A 21,691-nucleotide genomic window follows, 5' to 3' on the forward strand; every position below is an offset into this window, starting at 1 on the left:
CTGATGGCTGGTTATCCACTCAAGCAAACAGACATACACACACACTCATTCTCTGCTTGAGATTTGCAGCACACACTACTTGCAGGAGCACAGCAGCAGCACTCACAACTGAAAATATTTAAACCTAAACTTTTTTTTATTTTCTTTCATTATATCCATGAGATTTTCTGAAATAATCGAACTGTACGCATAGAAATAAATTAACAAAAATGGATAATCTAGCACTGGCCATGTGCAGTCAAGACTGCAGTACTGATTACATGCTGAAAGCATTTCCAGCCTGATTTTAGATCCCTGTTATGTTAAAAAGTATCCATAGCAACAGCTTAGCCAGGCCCCTCCATCTCTCTCTTGGATTCTTAAACTGCCTCTGTTCATCACTAGCAGCCGTAGTGATGCTGGTGTGGGCAGAGATTATAATATTGGCACTGAGGAATCAATTCAGGGTTTTAATAGCATGAAATGCCAGTTGGAAACTATGTACATAACTTGTTCTACATTTGTAAGACTGTCAGTGTTGAAAATTGTGTTTCAAATTATGCTGTGAATATCATTTGGTTGTTGTTGTTTTTGTAAAGGCTTTGAAAGTGAATGTGTATGTGTAGGTTTACTGCCATCAAGATTCAAACACACAGTTTGTATACAGTATAGGATTAAGCAGAAATTTTGTCTGGCCTACATTTAACACACTTAAGCAGATGCGGATGTGCATGAACAGCAACACATACTTCAGCCTAATAGACTCAAAGGTGAAGCCTCACATGTCTAACACTAACACCTGCCCGGATCAGCTCCATACTCCTTATTTAATTTCTATTAGTAAATGAGGTAAACCTTTACTGAAGAACCGTGTTCATAAGAGTATATGAAATCTGTGTCTTTCACGACCGCTGACATAAATGCATATAATATTTTAAAAACCTTAACTTATTACACTTGCTGACATGATTTGACATGAAAAAACTGACCCTTTCTGTCAGTTATATCTGTATATATGTATATCTAGGTTTATGTCAACTGTTGTGACAGGCTTAAGTAGCTGTCATGTAAACTTGTGAATACTGACCTTCAAAAAAGTGTTACTGAGAATATTATTCAAATCCCTTTTGTAGCTTGCCTATTTCTTAATGTCGCTAGATAAAGTTACACTGCACTTGTACTGTAGCCCATCCCAACATATCAGCTGTGCGGTTTATTTTGTTGTCATTCAGTCTGCTGCCGTGTTGAGTCCCAAAGCCTCTCAGCTTCCTGCATGCCCAAGTTTTTATATTAGACTTGTTCTTGTGTGTTATCTGAATATCTCAGCATGGCTTTACTCCCCACTGCTGCATGGCTGGAAACAAGCTTCAGGCGTCTTCTGTTTTCCGTTTAAAATGTTCTGCATTTGATCATGTTGTTTTTATTTCCGTCCATTTGACTTGTCTTTGAAATCCGCCAGGGCAGAGGTGGTGTGGACTGCAGCAATAGTGGTGACAACTTTCAATTTAGTGAGATATTCTAAACATTGCCATTTTTACAATGAAAATAATAGAATGAAAATTTGTGTCACACTACAATATTAAAGCCTGCTTACAAGCAGGATGTATTCTTGCTCCAACTGATAGTCATTTACTAATATCTGTATTTTCTGCGTGCACATAAAGTATAGCACTTACAATGTACTCAGTAAACACAGCTAGCGTTTTTAATTTGATAGTAGACTTTATGGGAAACTGTCTTAAATACAAACATCTGAAATGATTTAAAGTGAAGGAATGGCTATTAAAGGGCCTCCAAAGTTGGCTACTGTCACATTTATGAGTATATGGAATGGAATGCTCCATTCATACATGCAAATTTTCATAGCAACTATTGCAACATTAATCAATGGTTACTGAATATAGCCTGGTTTGAGATTGATAACTGAAGTCTGGATTATGTCATTGTAGCTAAATGACTGGTTGGTATGACTAATTTTTCGTCATGCTAAGACAATGTGATATTACATATGCATGCAAAATAAACATAATTTGAAATGACAAAACCCCACATTAAGACACAATTTGTCATTAGCTTAAATGGGATTTTGATACAATTCTAATAGCCCAGTGACTGCAGCTGCTAACGACTGTAATTTAGAACTAAAATATGTATATTTCATGTGAATTCCAATTCAGGTATCTGAGCAGGCTGTAGGTATTTGGTGTGTTTTGCTGTAGCTGCTTTCTCTCCCACCTCTCCCTGAGCAATGTTGTTCTGTCAGCATGTGCGTGTGTGATGGCATCTCGAGCCACCTGTCTGCCCCATGCTCTCTCTCCCACACAGTCATTCAGTGACAAACGTAGAAAGAACTTCATCTTTTCACGAAAGTTCCCTTTCTACAAGAACAAGGAGCTGGACGAGCAGGACGGCAGTGACTCGGAACGTGAGTAGCTGTGCACTCATTCGCACATTCTCATACTTCCTAAGGTCGACACACACACCTTGGGTAGGACTGACAGTATAGGAGTATGTAGGGAACTCCAGGGATGCCAGTGTGTGCTCTGTTCTTCGCCCTTCCTCTAATTTGCTGCTACGGCTATTCTTCTCTCTCTCTCTATCTCTCTCTCTCGCTCTCTCTGTCTCTGTCTCTCTCTCTCTCTTTCTCTCTATGCTCTCTCTGTTTCTCTCCCTCGCTCTATCGCTCTCTCTCTTTCTCTCTGATTCCCCCTCACTCCATTTCTGTGGACGGCTGTCTGGTGTAGGACATCTCTGGAATAGGGGACGACGGGTATGGGACAAAGACCCTGAGTAAGTCTCTGCAGGAATGGTCCCGCTTTTGACACCTCCCCCTTTCCCCCACAGAATACTTTTTTGCGTGTTCTTTTTCTGTTGTGTAACACCTGCAAGTCTCTAGAGATGGTTGGCATGGAGATTTGTGGTCCATGACTGAATTATTGTTTCAATCCCAATACTATCCTGTATATTAACTTCCCTCAGTCTTTGATGGCACTGCATGACAATGACCCAGCACTCGCATTTTCTGGAAATCTGCTTCTTCATATTGTCATTTGTTACAAAGACGTTCTGCCTTGGAGAAAGCTAATATTACGTACTGTTGCTGTGTGATCTTCAACCCCTTTAAACTGCAGAATATATATTTATTACTTGCAATATTAATGGCATGTTTAATTTTTTGTATTACTTCATTATTCACTTAAACCTGGACAGAAATTGTTGCTAAAGGTAGGCTGAATAATGTGTTCATCCTTTATGCCAAAACAGTGTCGTTTACATTAATAACCATTTTCATATTGAAATATAATAGCATTTAATTTTCATAAATAATAAAGAATTGCTTTTGTATGTGCTTCATAATATTCTATAAATGATGTCATCAAAATAGTGTAATTTTCTGTTAAAATTTCTACATCATTCAATCTTTGAGAGTAAACAACCACATCTCAGGGATGATAGGCACCTACAGCACAAATATAGTCATTTTAATTGTTATCTAAAATAAAATTGAACTTGCATGTCTCATTTTTCTAATATGCAATGTAGATAATAGTAAAAGATAAAAAAAATATTCCTTGCATGTACCACTCCACCATGAATGGATTTATTACACTTTTGACCAAAACCTTCCCAAAACTCATAAAATACTGTGTAAGAAAGCGCAAAATTTCATGTTACAGCATTATGTGATATAGACTTCTCATTCCTATCACCGCCACTGGGAATGATTATGCTTTGATAATGTTCTCTACAAATGGGGTTTCATATCATCCAAGAAGTTTGTTTATAAAACTTGTAATTATAGAACTATGGAAAGATCTGTGGAATTTCTATTAAAAACACATAGCCTGTTAAGTCAGTGTCACCATCATATCATACGATGTCCTCAAATTCTTTTGTCCTGAAACAAGACAAAAATGAGCATCATCTTTCCATCCTCCAGCTTCCTATAAAAGCTGCTATGCCTCAGCTTCCTGCTCGCACCGTGTTCTGGCAGTATTAATAGAACTGCACAGTTTTCACGTCTGGGGCACACAGGATGGGGCCATTAAAAAAGTTCTGCACTTTTCAGTCTTGTGAGTGTTTTATTGAGCGAACTTGGAGTCCAAAGGGAGACATTTTGGGTTTCAATAAGTTACTTTGTTCATGTCACAAAATCAGATATTGTTTTTCTGTAGCTCATAACTCAAAATGCCATGTGTGAGGCAGAAATAAAGTCATCCTAAAAGCTTTTGGTTTTTGTATGTGAAAATATTCTTGGCGGAATGCTCTTTCATTGCAGGCTGAAAGGGAAGGGAATAGCAGGTGCTGAATGATTGGGTGTGTGGGCTCTGGGCACTCGGGTTTACTGTCAGAATCTATCTCAAATTTCTCTGAGGCTAGTTTGCCTCTAGCTGTGAGGCAGACGGAAGTGGAGAGACAGTAAAGATGGCAGGAAGCAGAATAGAGTGACAGGCACTAGGGATATTGAGCATAGGTTTAGAAACACTAGGTGTGCTCCAATGTGAAATTGGTGGCTGGTTAACTCTAATACTTTGAATTTATATAACATTTGTTTTGATTTATGTTACCAGCCATAAAGTGTATAGGCATAAAAGATTATTAGATATTAGATTTAAGATACTTTTGGTTTTCTTTGTATATTTGAAGAAGTTTACACTTTAATCCTATTATATGTTGTGATAACGGTGAGAAAAGTTAAATGGTTAAATTGTCGGTTAAATTACCAAACATTTGATAAAATATAGGGAAACTTTACAAGCAATTGGTAAAAAATTTATGGTGCACCTCTCATTTTGATATATCCTTCCTTGTCACTGCTTTTATAGTACCTTCCTTTAAAATGATATCCAGCTAGAGGCCTCTGTCTGAAGAGACCACAGTCTCCACAGAAACCTACAGTGCTTTTCCTGAGACAGAGTAAAAACCACAAACACAGACCAAAACACACTTTTTTAAAAGGTGTCTGTCTTTTTGTGCCCAAATAGTTAGTTAACATTATCATTTTTATTACTTTTCTATTAGACTAAGTGTTTGCAGCTAGTGTATACACGTTATGTAACATATTACATAACATATATTATAATAATAATGATAATAATAATAATAATAAGAAACAATTATTTGTCATACTACAATGTACAACAAAATGTGTCTTCTGCATTAAACCCATCTGTGGCAGTGAACACACACACACACACACTAGTGCACTAGGGGCTGTGAACACACACCCAGAGCACCAGGCAGCCATGCCTTGCTCAAGGGTACTTCAGCCATGGGTGTTCCTGCCGGTCCTGCGGATCGATCCAACAACCTTCTGTGGCCAAGCCTGGTTCTCTAACCATTTCAGTCTGCTTTGTGTTTATGAGTGTCCAGACCACCCCAGAAATTAAACTGCTCTGAACCAGTGCCCTTATAATCAGATGAAGAAATCTGATTAGTATCCTTGCTGTAGGCAGACCTCTGAAGTCACTTTCTTTGCTGATTATGTAACAGTCCTGTTTTTCATTATATTCCACCAAAGCTTTTTGTTCACCCCTGTAATCTACACAATGATTTCTAACCCAGTCCTGGTGCTACTTTCATATTGTCCTTGTCCTTGAGCATGTAGCAATTTTAAACCCGCAGTAACCTTTTGACAGACCTAGTGAACTGCACTTCACAGAATGTAAATACTCTTTAAAAAGGCACTTTTCTCATGTGTCACATGTGCACATATGTTTTTATACCTTATCAGGACTGTACTGTCAAAAAGCCACCTTGGCCTTAATTATTGCTTCTAGCCTTCTAGCCAAGAAAAGATCAATTTACCTGGATATATTTCTTTCTTATTTCTGTCTTAGAAATTGAATTTTAGATACTAGGAGCAGTCCAGAGCAGTCTCTTAGTCCTCTTTTTAAATTTTTGTCCTATGCTTTCAAGATAACTACAATACAGGGTGTATTGTATATGCACCTGAAACTACAGATACTGGAAGCCTGTGCTAGCATTTCTCCTAAAGTTATGTTAAAACCAAGTACACCATTGTTTTTCTTGTGAAATTCCCAATAAGTTTGACCTTGAAAAGTTTCCCCCCTCCCATATACTAATGTGCCACAAACAGGAAGTTAATATAACCAACCATTCCCATTTTATTAAGGTGTATCCATATAAATGTCCCACCCTGTATTTTTAGACTCATAGCATTGAGTTGTCTTCTCACAATTGAAGAATGAATCGACCCCCTGAATGGTTTTCACAATTATTGCAGGAATAGAGTTAGAACTGCCTCCTGTCTCTCAAAGATGAAAATTTAAATGTGGTTTATCTGATATGACAGTTTGTGTGGTCAACCAAGGTTTTCACAGTGGTTAAGACCTTGTTTCTGTAATGTCTCTTACCCAGTCTTACCCAGTTTTTTTAAGTACCTTTTTTAACTGCAATTTTGTAAACATTCTTTATTTCACTTATTTCCCTTTGACTTCCCTCTTCTCAATATGAACACACCTTCTTATGTTTAAATGAATGGCTGTTATCATTTGAAATGGACCAAATGAATGATTTTCACCTTTTTCTATCTGTTCTTTATATTTTATAGATATCTACCTTTGTGTTTAAGGGTTCTGGAAAATCTGGAAATCTAACACAAATGTTTTTCAGAGTAACAAAAGAAATCATTTGACATTTTATATGACTTACAAAGACAAATTACAAAGACTGGATTGTTTTGTTTATGCTGATCTTGAAATTTTGCACTATATTTCTGTGCTTTTCTTACAAAATCAAGATACTTTTGTCTGCAAAATGCACATTCACACACTCTATGGCTAATGAAAGCAGAGTTTATGCTCAGTGTGTGTTTGTGTTTGTCTGTAGGAAGCCAGGAGGACCTGATCTTGTCCTATGAGCCTGTGATTCGACAAGAAAGTAAGCAATGGCCCTCATTCACCTGCAGTGAAAAATATACCACTCTTTACACAGCAGTTCTTTTTACAAGTGCTGGCGTGGAAAGATGAAAAATGTTTTTCACTTGTGGCTTAATGGCCTATGATTTCTCACTCACCACAGCCTTGTTCTTCTTTTTCGTTACAACACAGTTAATTATGCCAGGCCTGTTATTATCCTGGGGCCAATGAAGGACAGGATCAATGACGACCTCATCTCTGAATTCCCTGACAAGTTCGGCTCATGTGTGCCACGTAAGAACGCAGAGCAATTTCACCCAAAATATTGTGTGTGTGTGTGTGTGTGCGAGAGAGAAAGAGAGAGAGAGAGAGTATGATTGGACAAATTATACCAAAACTTTGTTTTTCAAAAGCCTAGTCTTTCAGTAGAACTGCTGTTTACTAGACTTGGTTCAATAGTGTATGCCTGTTTGTTGATGGTACTATTGATAAGATGGTGCCACTCAGCATGTGGCTGAGATGTGTGGGTGCATGTTTCCTGTTCTTACTGATGTGGTCCCTTTTCTACTGATTTACACTTATACTGTGCAACTGCTGCTCTTGTCTCATTTTGACCTTATTTTATTGAAGTCTTTGAAGCTCTCATTTTAAGGCCTGCTTATATGCTACAGTAACAGTGTGGTGCTTTTATGGATCAATCAATGTATTTTTCTGTTTCTAACAGCACTGCCCTTTTACCTATTTAACGTTTAGTGGTCGATGGACTGTGCTGTTCATCAATAGATCATCTTACAGATTTAGTTGACTCATTTCCTGGTTTCAGTTTGTATTTGAGGTTTTTGTTCACCCTTCTTTCCGTTTTTGTGTGTGTGTATATGTGTGTGTGTGTCTTAATTATATTTTAATCCACTGCATGAATTTGTTTTAATTTAATCATTGTTGTCCATTTTTAAAATCTTCTAAAAAGCGGATAACAGTTCAGGGCAAAAGGGTAAGTCAGAAAAGATGTCATCAATAAACAGGATGTTTATTGATGTGTATGTAGTGTAGGTTTTAACACCTTTCGTGCACCAATAGTTCTCATGCAGATGTGTAAACATTGATCTCTCCTCTAGCAATAATGTGGAACTAGTTAGTTAGTTACCCACAGTGACCAAAAAAAAAAATCCCACTAAAGCTGGAATAAACAAATAGTGCCCACAGATTTAGTAAAAATGACTATAGAAGATAAATGTTTCTTTAGTGACTGAGTACTGACTCCATGCTGAAATTTGTCCTTGATGACATTGGATAAATCTGTGTAATATTTTACGTTTTATGTTTCTTTTATGAAAAAATGTTTACTTTAAAGTGTATTTAAAACAAAACTTTTTTACTTGTATAATATAGACACCACAAGAGCAAAGCGGGATTATGAGGTGGATGGGCGAGATTATCACTTTGTCACCTCGCGAGAACAGATGGAGAAGGACATTCAAGAGCACAAGTTCATCGAAGCCGGACAGTACAATGACAACTTGTATGGGACCAGCGTCCAGTCAGTCAAATACGTGGCTGAGAGGGTCAGTAGAAAGGAGAGAATAGAAGTGATTCAAACATACAATAAAGGAATATATAATATTCTTTCAATATTATGACATTTTTTTAAGAGGTGTCTGAGCTGGCTGATGGAGGTGGTGGAAGTTGAAATTATATTATTGGTTACTATATATTGTTTCGATCTTTGTGTTGGTGACACAAGCAGGGTTCTAACCAACACAGATGTCTGTTAGCTGACATGGCAGATTTGTTCAGTTGACAGATGGACAGTTCGACTTTAAGTGTGTTAAACTGCCCAGTAGTGTTACATAAGCAACAGTTTAAAAGCGGTCACTGGTTTCTCTTCCTGTGCATGTGTATGTGAGGGTTGAAGACTTAGCTATCAGGTGGATTTGGTAATGACTAATAGGAGAGAAAACCGAGATGAATAAAAACTGCTTTTCCGTGACCGGAAAATAGAATCATTATTTTTCAGAACATTTGATGCACTCTGTTTCCAATAATATGTAGAGACTACTTTAAAAGAGTAAATCCAGTTACTTTAAGGAGCACCCATTGTGGACATTGTGCACTGACAACTTTTAGAATCTTCATGAAAAGCATGAAATGAGATTTAGGTATAGCAGATAAACTTACGTTTGTGTGATATCCCTTTGTCTTTGGAATGAGTTGGAGTGAGGTCTGTAATCCAGAATTAATCATGAAACATCTGCACCTAATCTTAACATTTTTAAGACTGATTTTTTAACTTAAAGGGGTCTATTTTGATTTTGGGGTTGACCTTGATGCTCAATGTAATTGTGACAAAGCTTTTATTTTGTTTGTTTGCTTTTTCAGGGGAAGCACTGCATACTTGATGTATCTGGAAATGCCATAAAACGACTACAAGTAGCACAACTTTACCCGATTGCCATCTTTATAAAGCCTAGATCCATTGAATCATTAATGTAAGCTCACTTGTGACTAGCTTGTGTTTTTGTAGCATGCGAATCTGATTGTGCTCATGCTCTGAGCTCACTGGACTCTTATTACTTGCAGGGAGATGAATAAGAGGTTGACGGAGGAACAGGCCAAGAAGACGTTCGACCGTGCCATGAAGCTTGAGCAGGAGTTTGGAGAGTATTTCACAGGTAGCTGAAAAAAACACCTGACTAAAATGTTCCAACAGACAAACTGCACTTGTCTGCCTTCCAGGCTGCTGAAGAACACCTCATCTGCATGGACTAGTTTTCTGTTAACATATGCATGGCCTCAGGCGTCAGGCATATCAACCATTTATACTCTGTATTGACTGACAGCTGAAGCAGCAATCCACTGGACTCCTGCTATAGACCCACATGGCTACTGCTACAGCAGCACACTCATAAATTATGGATTTGTGCAAATTCACCTACAATTAGGCCATCTATAGTCAAGCACTGCAGCCAATGATTAATGAGTTTGCTAAGCTTGGAAGGCAGGTGTGCATTCAGCAGCAGAGATAACAAGGAAGACTGTTGCTTAGAAACACTGTTTAGTCCTGAATGTCCTAATGAAAGGAGAATGTCTTTTTAATAGAAGGATTTTGTGTTAATTAAAACCCAAGTATAAATTATGGATTTCATTAATACAGTCTATTAATCTTCAAAATCCCACTTAAGAGGTACAAAGTTGGTAATCCCATGGTTTTTTCCCTTTAATTACATAACCACAACCTTTAAAGACATAATAATATGCGGCCGACTAAATTCAAGTGTTTAATGGACCATTAAGACCTCGAAGTGAACATTACACAACCATTTTGTTATCTCTGGCAGAAGATGGTTAATAAAAGCAAGTACAATTTTCACAGGAGCAGTTTAATGAAACTCTTGGGTTTTTTTGTCTTTCTTTATATTCATTCTTTATTCATGTATTTCTTCTTTTTGTTTTCTTTTTCCCTGTTTTCCTCATAGCGCTGGTGCAAGCAGACACATTGGAGGACATTTACACTCAATGTAAGATGGTGATAGAAGAGCAGTCTGGACCTTATATCTGGATTCCATCCAAAGAGAAGCTATAAGGGACACATTTCCCTGCCGGGGACCTTGGACTAAAAAGAAAGAAAAAACAAAAAACAAAAAAACACATAGGCATAATTTGTTACATATGATAAATTATTATGCTAATGTTTATTGTTGATATAGTGAAGATTATTTTGTTTGTTTGTTTCTGTTTTATTTTTGTTATTTTTTCACTTTCACTATGAATGTTCCTGAATGTACACCACAAAGTGTTGGAAACATTTTTGGCCTCGAAAAAAAAAAGTTTGTATATTTGTTAGTAGTATTCTGAGTTAAGAAGAATTTCATCAACTACATTAAGACAAACAATGGCTATTTTTTATTCACATTTCATTTTTGGCTGGAATCTGAAAGTGAAGAACAGTGTGCAGGTCAGGACAGCATGTGATGGATGATTTGTACAGCACCGCCTCAGCATCCCAGAAGAGATCTTCATAATGATGATATCAGCTTTTTCTGCCTGGTGACCGGCTGCTGTCCTGCAGGTCTGCGTCTGTCTCTTTCTCTCTCCCTCCCTCTCTCTCTATCAACAGAGCTCCACATCTCGCCCACTCCAGATCTATGCACTCCCCTGGCCCCTCACTCTTCATTTCTGTCCTTACTTTCACATCACTTTAGTACTTACTTTTTATTTTTTTGTCTTTACCATTCACTTTATTTCAACATCTCCATGAAGATTTCTAATTTTAAAGTGTTAAATTGTACATGTAGCCAAGTTTCCAAATGGAACTTTCTGAAAAAATCAACAGATGCTTTAAATAGTGTAAACTGTAAAAGGGATACAACTAGGTATAGGAAATATGACACTATATTTTGTTAATTATATTGATAGAGGGCACAACAGCACAGAAATATTTATAAAGATAATGTATAAATTTGTTTAAAAAAGGGAACTTTTGAGGAAAAAAAAAAACTAACAAATTTTACTGATTAGTGTTGTGGTAGATTTAGTGTTTGTTGGTGGGGATGTTGTTAATGTGGCCCTTGGGTTTTCAGAAAGGGAATGCATGTGTGTGTGTTTGTATGTGTGTGCTGGGTGGATACTCTGTGGTGACCAATATGTTTGTCACTTCCAAAACCTGAGCCAGAATCAAAGTGTGGATCCCAGAACTCTAGATTTTAGTGATTCTGGATTTCCTGCTTCTGTGATGTATTGAATGAATCAAACACTTTTGAGTATCCATTTGACTACTTATCGTAGTGGAACATTAACAGCATTATATAAACATAACAGAACATACGCTAGTGGTGCGTGGTTAGATGGCAGAGCCTACTCAAACAACCATCTTCTGCAAAGAAATCAAATCTAAACCCAAACCAGCAGGAGCTTCAAAACGGCTGTGCAACATGTTTACACTCAACCATGTCAACTAACGTTTTAGGTTTCCCCTTGACATACACATAAACTACGCATGTATACATTCAGTAAATATGTGTATAAAATATCTGATTTAATCTAGACACACATTAACTCTGTATTATGTTTACACGTATAGTAGATGAGTATTTCCTAAAGTCAAAACCTTGCCAGGAATTGGCTGGTATTTGTAGAAACTAAAACAAGTTACAATAACATTTGCAAAGCAGGAAATGTCACCATTGAAAAGAGTTCTGTTTATGTTTTGGTCACCACTTACATTTTTTTACATTTGACAACGTCCTATTTTTGTGGATGCCATTCTAAGTGGGTGACAGGAAGTGAGAACGTTAAGAGAGAATGTAATAGCCTGTTTGATGTTAGAAAAAACAATTAAGAATATTTATATCCATAGGCATGGAATTCACTGAAAAAAGTGAGGAATTAAATTAACTCATGTTAAACGTAGATCATTATTAAAATACATTAACAGTTTCTTGGAGCTGATGAAGTTATATTTTCAACAAGACTTTATTCATGTGGAAATGTGGCACATATTCAACTAAAGTCAATTGAGTGCACTGCTTTTTCAGTGTACAACTTACTAATTAAGAAAGGCCAAATGCCATGACACAGTTTTCTTCTTACAATTATGAAGATTTAGATCATTTTCCCCCAATGTGCTTGTTGTCAGTAGCATATCATTGATATAATTATCATTGCTCATGATTTTATAACCTGAATATTCTATGAAGACATACAAGTGACTTTTGGAGATAATAATTAAAAAGTGCCAGGAGCAAACTTCACTGCATACGAAGCAATAGATTGCATCAGATCTTAAATCAAAGCTAAATTTTTTTTGCCATTTTGTGATGTTTAGAGCCACATGTGCTTGAAATTGCAGCAGCCAAAACTGTGGGTTCAGTGAAACCAGGCCTTACGGTATCCCTTTTTTTTATCCCCCTCCATTAAAAGATCTTGAATTCACCTTGCTTAGATTAGTCTATTTTATTATGTTGTATTGTATGTAATTTGTGTTGTTAGAGGGCATCTTCACCTTCCAGGCTGTGTGCACTGGAGCGAGGGTCCTGCAGCATTATGGTGCTCCCTGTACCAAGTAGTCCCTTGAAAATAATCAGTGTTCAAAAACTGGCTGAAATGGAGTCGTTATTTCTCAGGGTTACCCAATAGGGCACAAGAACAGAAAACCAAACCCCTGGTCTGAGGGCAACAGCTTAAAATTCATTTAAAATGGAAAATTTGCTTCTATTTTCAGTTGCACTTCTTTTGTAGTGCAATGTATTTTTTTATATCCATGTGTAATATCTATTTTTCTTCAGCACACAAGTGCTAGGTTTAAATAAACAATACATTTTCATTTTCTCCAACCCTAATCGCATTTAATAATGTGCAATTTTGTAAATAGAGTTCAATTGGCACTTTAGTCTGTTAGAAAGGAAACATGCCTGATGTTTTATTTTTTCTTTCTCATGTATTCTCATTAAGCAGAAATGCACCTAGATGAAGCTTCCAGTTCCCTTTTCCTCCCAACTGTACATACACTATTTATGTTGCTTCATTTCATGGGTGTAAATGTTTAAAGCACACTTAACACGAGAGGGACTGTACAGTTATCACAGATGTTTGTTTTTAAACAAATAATTTTTTTTTTTTCAAAGAAAAACTGAAAAGGAAAAAGAAACGTGTGCTTTTGCATCATGTTGCAGTATGTATTCCTAAATGCTTTGAAGAACCACAATGATAAAAAATAATAATAATATTAAATAAATAAAAATCTTTGCTTAAGGCATATGTGAAGGCACTCCACTCAGCCTCCATGTCTACTAATGTAAATTAAAGCTTTGGTGAGACTTTTCCAACAAACTCTCTGCCTCCTTTGTATTTCAAAACGCATTTAATTCCTGTTTTTACATACTCTCTCCACAGATGTGGCCAATGGCGACTTGAAAATTGACCCTGTGAGTGAAGACTATGTTTATTTGTGGTTTGATTAAAAATGACAGAATCTTGCAAGTTTAATTGCCATAAAAGCATACACAGCATTTTTAAAAGCCTGAATGAACATCACATCATACACTGTAAAACATCAGAAAATGTTATTGCATTAACATTCACCAGTGTCACTGTAAAGCAGTGTTAAGTAGAAGATGTTTTATCACAGACATGATTTAGCCCAGGGCTTTAAAGAAAAACCTCAGAAAGATTCTATTCTCATATTTACATGCAACTTCAGAAAGTTGTTGGTTTCAGGTCCTGATCTCATGGCAACACCATAATAGATAATGAAAGTCTTAGTAAAGTGGGTGACAGGTGGTAATGTTAGAAGACGATGGTTACACAGAAAATATTTAATTCTTCAGCCAATAACATTCAGAAACAGAATTAAAATGATCTTTATGGTGCTTATAAAGAAAATAAATGAAGAACATTTTTCCCTGTTTATTTAGAATGACTGAAACATTGCTCAAATTAGCAGATTATGTAATACCAATATAATTATAAATACATCCTGCTACTCAAACAAGTTTTGACTCTGTGTTCACTGTGAAACTAAAAGACGCATATGAACTTCCTCTGTAGCAAAATGGTCTTGCCATGATAATGAGTGAATTATAAAATAAATATCACGTTTATATAAAGTCAGTGTCTCTCACTCACACACACAAAAAAAATTTGCTAATCCATTTTTTACTTTTTGCATAATTTGAGAATTCTTTGCCAGCTGACCAATAGAAATGGTCCAACACCCCTGTTTTTTTTCCCTCTTACAGGTTTGGTTACACTACCAATACCCCAGAAAACTCAAAATTGTAAAATTGTTAAGGCACTGTAAGCTTACTAACACTGATGCCTTTTTCAGTTTAAAGCATAGTCAGATTTCCAGAAATAATCAGAAAATTGTAATAAAATTGTAAATATTTTGCCAAGTACATGTTTGAATCAGGTAATTTCGATACATCACTTGTTTTTTCAGTGTACCCCACATATATCTGTCTTCCATTACTGCTCAGACCTGTTGCTTCATGTGGTCTGAGGGAGCTGTTTGTACTCCACAACTCCTCTACTGCTGTACAAGACGTCTGTAAAAGTTTGAGTCATAGCAGACTGAGAAGTGTTCGGTTTAATGAAGTCAGTGTTGACATACTGCAAAACGTCCACTCTTGAAGTCACAACATCCTCCTGAAGAAGTATATGCTTGAATTCAATGTTTGTTTGGGTTTTTTTTTTTATTTAAATACAAAGCAATATATGCACATATGACATTGAAAAACAGAAAAAAATATATATTGTGGGAAGGAACTGTACTGTAAATATAATTATATCATTGCTAACAATTCAAAATATATAATGACTTTATTACCTGAGGATATATGGGGTCATCATATACACACCCTGTAAATGAATACATATGTTTAATTACTGGGATTTTTTTAGATAGAATAATACATAAAAATACATCATTTTTCATGTGCTGGCATTAAAAAAGCTTCACACTGATATTGCTTCACCAGCTGTGAGGAACCTTGCAGAAGTGCAGAGCTCAGCAGTCTGGCTGACTGTTACATTTCTAAAATTGATCTGTTTTTCTATAAAGTTGTTCACTGGAAATGTGTACAAAGGTTTTTTACTCCAAACGTGGTCAGCCCACTTTATTGGTCAGAGATACTTGGTGTCTGCTTTACTACACCTAGGACATTCGTCATCTATTACTTTTTAGGTACATTATACTTGCAGCTAGAATGTGAAACTAAAGCAACAAAATATCTGACACGAATGTCTTTGCTGCTTGACCACATTAGGGCAAAGGGGAATGTGTGTACAATTTTAAAATAAACTTCCAAATAAACCTTATGCCTGCAAACTATTGGGCTATAATCTTAGGGTCATCATACTGGATACTGTACATTATTGGAAACTGATACTGACGTGGACATTAGACGACTGCAAAATATTTAAAGTGTGTAATTAAACTCAGAAAAACATACCATATTTACAGATGCTGATTATAATGGTGCACAGAACCAGGACGACGATGAGGGTTAGTCCAGAAAAGTACAGAACTTGTTCTTGTGTTATGTTTGTGGTATCTGTGTTTTCCAGACAAACTGTAGCGTTGTCATCTAGAATTAAAAATATGTACAAAGCCTGTGATTAACATCAAATGTGAAATTAAATCAATATTATTTCTCTGAAAACACTCACTTTTAAATATGAGAAAAATAATAACTGTTGCTTTTAGCTATATTTATTTTACTATTCTGTTGTGTTATCTTAAAAAATATATCTTGACTTATATATCTAGGAGAAACATCTAATTTATAATTTAGTTCAGTAATATTTCTTTAGAAATGGCATGATTAATATCAGAGTTTTAAACCCTCTTCACAGCAGTCAATTACAAATCCCCATACGTCTCACCTGTGACATTCACATGTGCCTCTGATGTTCCAACTGCATTTGAAACCTCACAGGTGTACGTCCCAAAGTCTGAGTTGTTCAGTGTGGACACACGCATGGTCAGGTTTCTCTCACTGAAGGAGATTCTCTGGTCATCTGCTAATGGTTGACCGTCCCGCAACCAGCGCACATTCAGTAACTCTCCACTTGCCTCACACCTCAGGGTCAGAGCGCAGTGACGAGTGAACACAGATAAATGTAATATTGCTGGAGGGGGCACTACAGTAATTACAATAAACAAAGCAAAAATATATTCATATATCAATAAATCATAGTAATAAACAACACTCACACAACACAAAGATCATGTGAAATGTTATACTCACACAGCAAAGATAACGTGATGTTACAATGATATACTGATCCATTAACAATAAATATATTCTCTTCATAAATGCCTTCGTCTTCTGGTGACAGATTAAACAAAGTAAGACTCATATTCTGTGTAAGAAAAAGTATATTTTGACAGTTGTAGATGCATGCGGTGTTGTTTGGCTTCTCAAACATATATAATAAATTTCGTGTTTTTGAACTTCTATATTTAGCCCATTCCACTCTTTGCACATTTTGTCCATCTCCATGACATGACTTGAGCTCTACTTGACCATTTATCTCTCCAGTCACGTTATGCTCTCCACTACTTCTACCTGCAACATAATGCCAAAGATTAAAAATTAATACAATGTTAAAAAACAATAAAAAAAAACAGTTTACTCCAACTCGTGAAAGAATGAAAACGCTGTATTTTCTGGTAAATAATTTTTGTAGAAAAACACAGTCTTACCAAGGAATGTCCACAGAAAAATTAGGAAAATAAGAGCGTGACCTCCTGACATTGTAAATATTCTGCTAGTCGCTCGGATTCTCAGCGGAAACTGTCAGAGCTCAGGTGTCAGGTCCGCGAATGATTCACTCAACCCCTGTCCACGGCTTTGAATCACAACTGATGTTTTTGCAGCGTGTCCATGCGCTAGGCGACTGAATAAAAGGCGTTTCAGTTTACCTTAAAACTTTACCTCACAAAACTTATGATATTTCGACAGTGTTCCGTGTTTGAGGCTGAACAATTGCACTTTAAGACTTCGGTTTTTATAATGAACAGAACATGCAGGAGAAGAGGACTTCTGTGAATCAGTGAGAGTCTGATCCTGACGCTCGGTTCATTGCGAGGATGGCGAGAGGCTCTTATCGCTCTTAAAGAAAGTGAGCATCACTGTGAGACGTGTTTAAGCACATGCTGTGTCCAGTCATTACAGAATGGGTGTCTTTGTGTTGTTAGGTTCATAGCTTAACCCTGGATTAGAGGAAGTATTTAAAACACTTTTGTTATTTTCTTGAAATACTCTTAACATCCCAATAGCAAGAGGGATAACCAAATGTTCTGACAAAATTAATACAAATATTGCTTTTCTATGGAGGCCACATGATTATAAAAACCCTCCCTTTTTTGGTTGGATTTTTTCACAAACTGGCTTCCACCTAATGGTTCCCATGAAATCACATTCTCCAGCTTCAATAAAATATAGGAAGGATACATTGTAATATGTCGTTCTCATAGAAATAGATAGATAGATAGATAGATAGATATAGATAGATATAGATAAAAAATGATCTCAAGGCTAAAGGAAAAGTGTCTACGCTAAGTGAAAATAATAAAGACAATCCTTGAATATGTTTTATTGTGATCTCTAAACTTAAAAACAATCATGCAGCTAAGACAAAGATAAGATAAAATCAGCACAGTTTTGCCATTCCTTAATTCCTTATTGATTACAAAATTATTTTACACATCACGCACTATATGAATCACCATGATTACTTACATCACAGGATGCTGGCCTCCTACTAGTTCCTAGAATTCATAAGACTTCAGCGGGTGAAAAAGCTTTCTCCTACAAAGCTCCTCTGCTCTGGAACAATCTTACAGCTAGTGTTGGGGACGTAGACACGGTCAATATTTTTAAACCTACGTTCAAAACCCACTTGTTCAGTTTAGCTTTTAGCAACTAACTTCTTACTCTAGATTAAGGCTGTTGTTTCAGGAAGTTATGGACATGGGGATCATGGTAATCTCAGATGCTGTGCTCTCTCTGGTTTGAAGATGGTGAAGTGGATGGATTCAGTTTCTCTGAGGACGCTCTAATGTCTATGTCCTGTCTGGTTTCCCTCCTTCCAGTCAGTCTTATGCAGTCAGACCTGCTGAAGCCACTACAGTAATGAAAATATTTACATACGCTTGTCTATGCACTTAACCAAACTAATTCCAAGAAAATGACAGCCCAGTGATGGATTGTCTGCTGAATTCTTCTGTGGTCCACACCAGACCAGCTGCTCACCCGCCATCTACTGCTGCCATCTTCGGACCACTCGCCATCAATTACGCTGAAATGGACTCAGTTTAGCAACACTCAGACTGATGCTTTCAGCACTATTATTCTTGCCCCAAATTGATGCAACTAACAACACTCTAACATCTACACTACAGCATAATGACAGACCTAAGTGGTGATACTGTTAATTTCTATCAGTAGGATGGGTCCCCCTTCTGAGTCTTGATTCCTTCCAAGGTTTCTCCCTTCAGGTTTGAGGGAGTTTTTACTTGTCACTATTGCCCTCCCCTTGCTCGCATGGGGCTTTCTGATACATATTATCTGTTCTGTTACCAATTCTGTAAAGCTGCTTTGTGACACTATCAGTTGTAAAACGTGTCATATAAATACATTTTCATTCAGTTATTGATTGATTTGGATATTTGGAAATTTACTGGTGATTAACAAGTTTTATGGCAAATTTATAGAATACAGTCTTACACACTGTGTAAACAATGTTTCACAATGTTCACAGCAGTGGTTTTGGGCTGATCCAATATTTACAACATATACAGTACAACAAACATAATTTTATGATATACATTTCCCCCCTAATTCTGATTTAGTGAAGCTGAGTAAAATGAAGTTAAAAGCAATGTATTTTCCACAGTATTTGCTCCTACCAGGAAGTAAATATCTAACTATTTATAATGGTTTAAATTTTATATTATATTTGTTTATTCATGAGAACAAAGAAAAGACAACAGGCTATCAAAAAATAAAATAAAATAAAACAAGAAAATAAGCAGCTCTTTCAATGTAATTCAGACATGAGATCTTCAGGAGATCTATTTTAGGAGAGAAATTTGTGCAGAAAAAATATCTAGTCACCTTGGATTATTTGTGAACAACAGTGAACGATGTTTTAGAACATTTTAGAACATTACTGAAGAATTACTGATGATGGCAATACATTTTAATATGAAAATTCACAATCATGTTAAAATGGTGTACATCAGAAATTATGAGATGCTAAGTTAAAGAGAGGGGAACAAGAAAACATTAACAATGTTTCAGAGCATGACAAAGAAGTCCTCTGCAATTATTATTATTGATCACAGGATTTATTTAGTAGTGAATGATTATTGTCCAGAAAACTGGTATTTCAACTGAGGTTCAAAACTCTGACCTTAGGTCTAATGTCCACGAAACACGATACAGTGTTAAAGTTGGAATCCTACTAGTGAAACGGAATCAGCTGTTAGGTAGCATTGTTTTTCTTGTTTAAAAAACTACTAACCTTTAAAATGTGCTAATTTCAGTAGAAGCCCTTCACTTAAGGTATACCTAACCTCCATGTTTTTTGGACTGTGGGAGGAAACTGGAGACCCCAGAGGAAACCCATGCAGACACGGAGAACATGGAAACTCCACCCAGATGGGACTTGAACCCAAGACCCCAGCACTGAGGGGTGAACATGCTAACCACTAAGCCACTGTGCCACCCAATTTAAACTCTTCACGCAGAGAGAGAGAGAGAGAGGTGCAAATGTACAATACTGCACATTTTACAGCACAACATTTCAGTACCTATATTCTGATATAGACTTATTTCAGACTGATTATATTTTCCTTCCAACAGCCAATCCAATTTTTTTATTTATTTTTTTAAAATCAGACCCAGTTTCAGGCTGAAGCCATCTCTAACAGAAGCATTCTTCTATTGCATTGAACTGAAATGAACACCAACCTAGTCCATGCACCATGAACTTTGACAAACCTCTGAAAATAAATGTACAATATTGATAAAATTAGTCATAGGCAAGTCACAGTTTCTGTCTGCTGCCTGAGCTTCTCTTTTGGAAATCCACAGAGATTCTGATGAATCATCGTAAGGTCACTGCAGAACACATAAACATGATAAAGTGAAGTTCACATTTAATAGCTCTATTTAGACCTCTTAACAGACAATGAAGTTACCGCTAATGAAGATCCAATATTGTTAATTTACTGTCTCATGAGGGGCTTTGAAAAGGCTGCATTTGATATTCGGCGATAGTGGAGTAGCCAAAATCTTCAGAAGGGTGCTGTTTATCAGTGGCCTGTTGAACTTTTCGTTTTATATAATCCGTGTAGACATATGGCAAAGGCTCCACCCGTGGAGTATCAGATTCCACCTGTCAAACATAAATAAATCACAGACAATGTGTTATTGACACTAAATCCTTAACTAGCGAGGTAAACCAAAAATCCATGTACATACCGGTAAATTTGATGGCTCGTCATATACAGCATCTGCAAAAATGATAATACTGTGAGATCATTTCAGAATTTTATTAGATTACATGATGTACAGACATTATTTAGTGGTCTTTCATTTGAGTTCATTTCCATTTTTCTATGCCATAAATAAAAAGATAATTTTGGAATAAGACTTGACTGACCACAGTGTAAAGCAAGATATGGAATTAAGCAAATTAATAAAGAAAGATTTACCCCTGCTTCTGTCAGTTGGATGTGTTCTACGGCAACCTGTAAACATTAAGGTTGTCAAAAGAAGAAAATAAGGATACTGCATGTAACTTTCAGTCATGTGAAAACAAGAAGAAACCTCTAATATCATTAATCATGTGCTAGCATTAAAAAGCTTCACAGTGATGTTGCACCTCCAGGTGTAAATAAGGTGTAAATAAAATTGATCTAATTAATTAAACTTTTCTGTCCCTTAAAACTGTTTATTAAAAATGTGTACAATTTTCCCTTACTCCAAAACTGGTCATCCAAGACAAATCTATATTATTTTTACTGCACAGCAGAACAATGGAGCTAATATTATAGAATTCACAAACTACACTTGAAACCTCCACTATCCACTAGTTTTTGGGTGAAAATAATTTTGTAGTTCTGGCATGACATTAAGGCAAAACTTTGTTCCAAATATATTTTGTCTGATTGACTACATATAGGGTAAAAGGAAAATTAAGTTGGGTTTTTTCTTTAAAAAGACTATAATATTCATGCAAACCCGATTTACAAAGCTTTCCGAAAGATGAACAGAACAAATTATAATTGTAAAAAGAGCACAATTAAAACAGTGTTTAAA

General features: G+C 36.3%; 1 protein-coding gene across 21 annotated transcripts in view; it reads left to right on the forward strand.

The window, feature by feature from the left end:
- The window catches only part of dlg2 (discs, large homolog 2 (Drosophila)), a 248,182-nt gene extending 233,803 nt beyond the window's left edge, over positions 1–14,379 (forward strand). For 15 of the 21 annotated variants that reach the window (XM_066651051.1, XM_066651054.1, XM_066651063.1 and 12 more), the window contains 7 exons: positions 2,305–2,404; positions 6,832–6,882; positions 7,053–7,154; positions 8,250–8,422; positions 9,237–9,346; positions 9,438–9,529; positions 10,334–13,687. In XM_066651051.1, coding sequence (XP_066507148.1) covers positions 2,305–2,404; positions 6,832–6,882; positions 7,053–7,154; positions 8,250–8,422; positions 9,237–9,346; positions 9,438–9,529; positions 10,334–10,440 — 735 coding nt within the window. In that variant the 3' untranslated portion in view covers positions 10,441–13,687. Of the gene's footprint in view, positions 1–2,304; positions 2,405–2,723; positions 2,770–6,831; positions 6,883–7,052; positions 7,155–8,249; positions 8,423–9,236; positions 9,347–9,437; positions 9,530–10,333; positions 13,688–13,748 lie in introns of those variants that run through there. The other 6 variants (XM_066651055.1, XM_066651061.1, XM_066651070.1 and 3 more) reach the window with 3 other exon arrangements.
- Positions 14,380–21,691: the final 7,312 nt, after the last annotated feature.

The sequence above is a fragment of the Hoplias malabaricus genome, chromosome 18 (assembly GCF_029633855.1).
Source record: "Hoplias malabaricus isolate fHopMal1 chromosome 18, fHopMal1.hap1, whole genome shotgun sequence".
Lineage (NCBI taxonomy): Eukaryota > Metazoa > Chordata > Actinopteri > Characiformes > Erythrinidae > Hoplias > Hoplias malabaricus.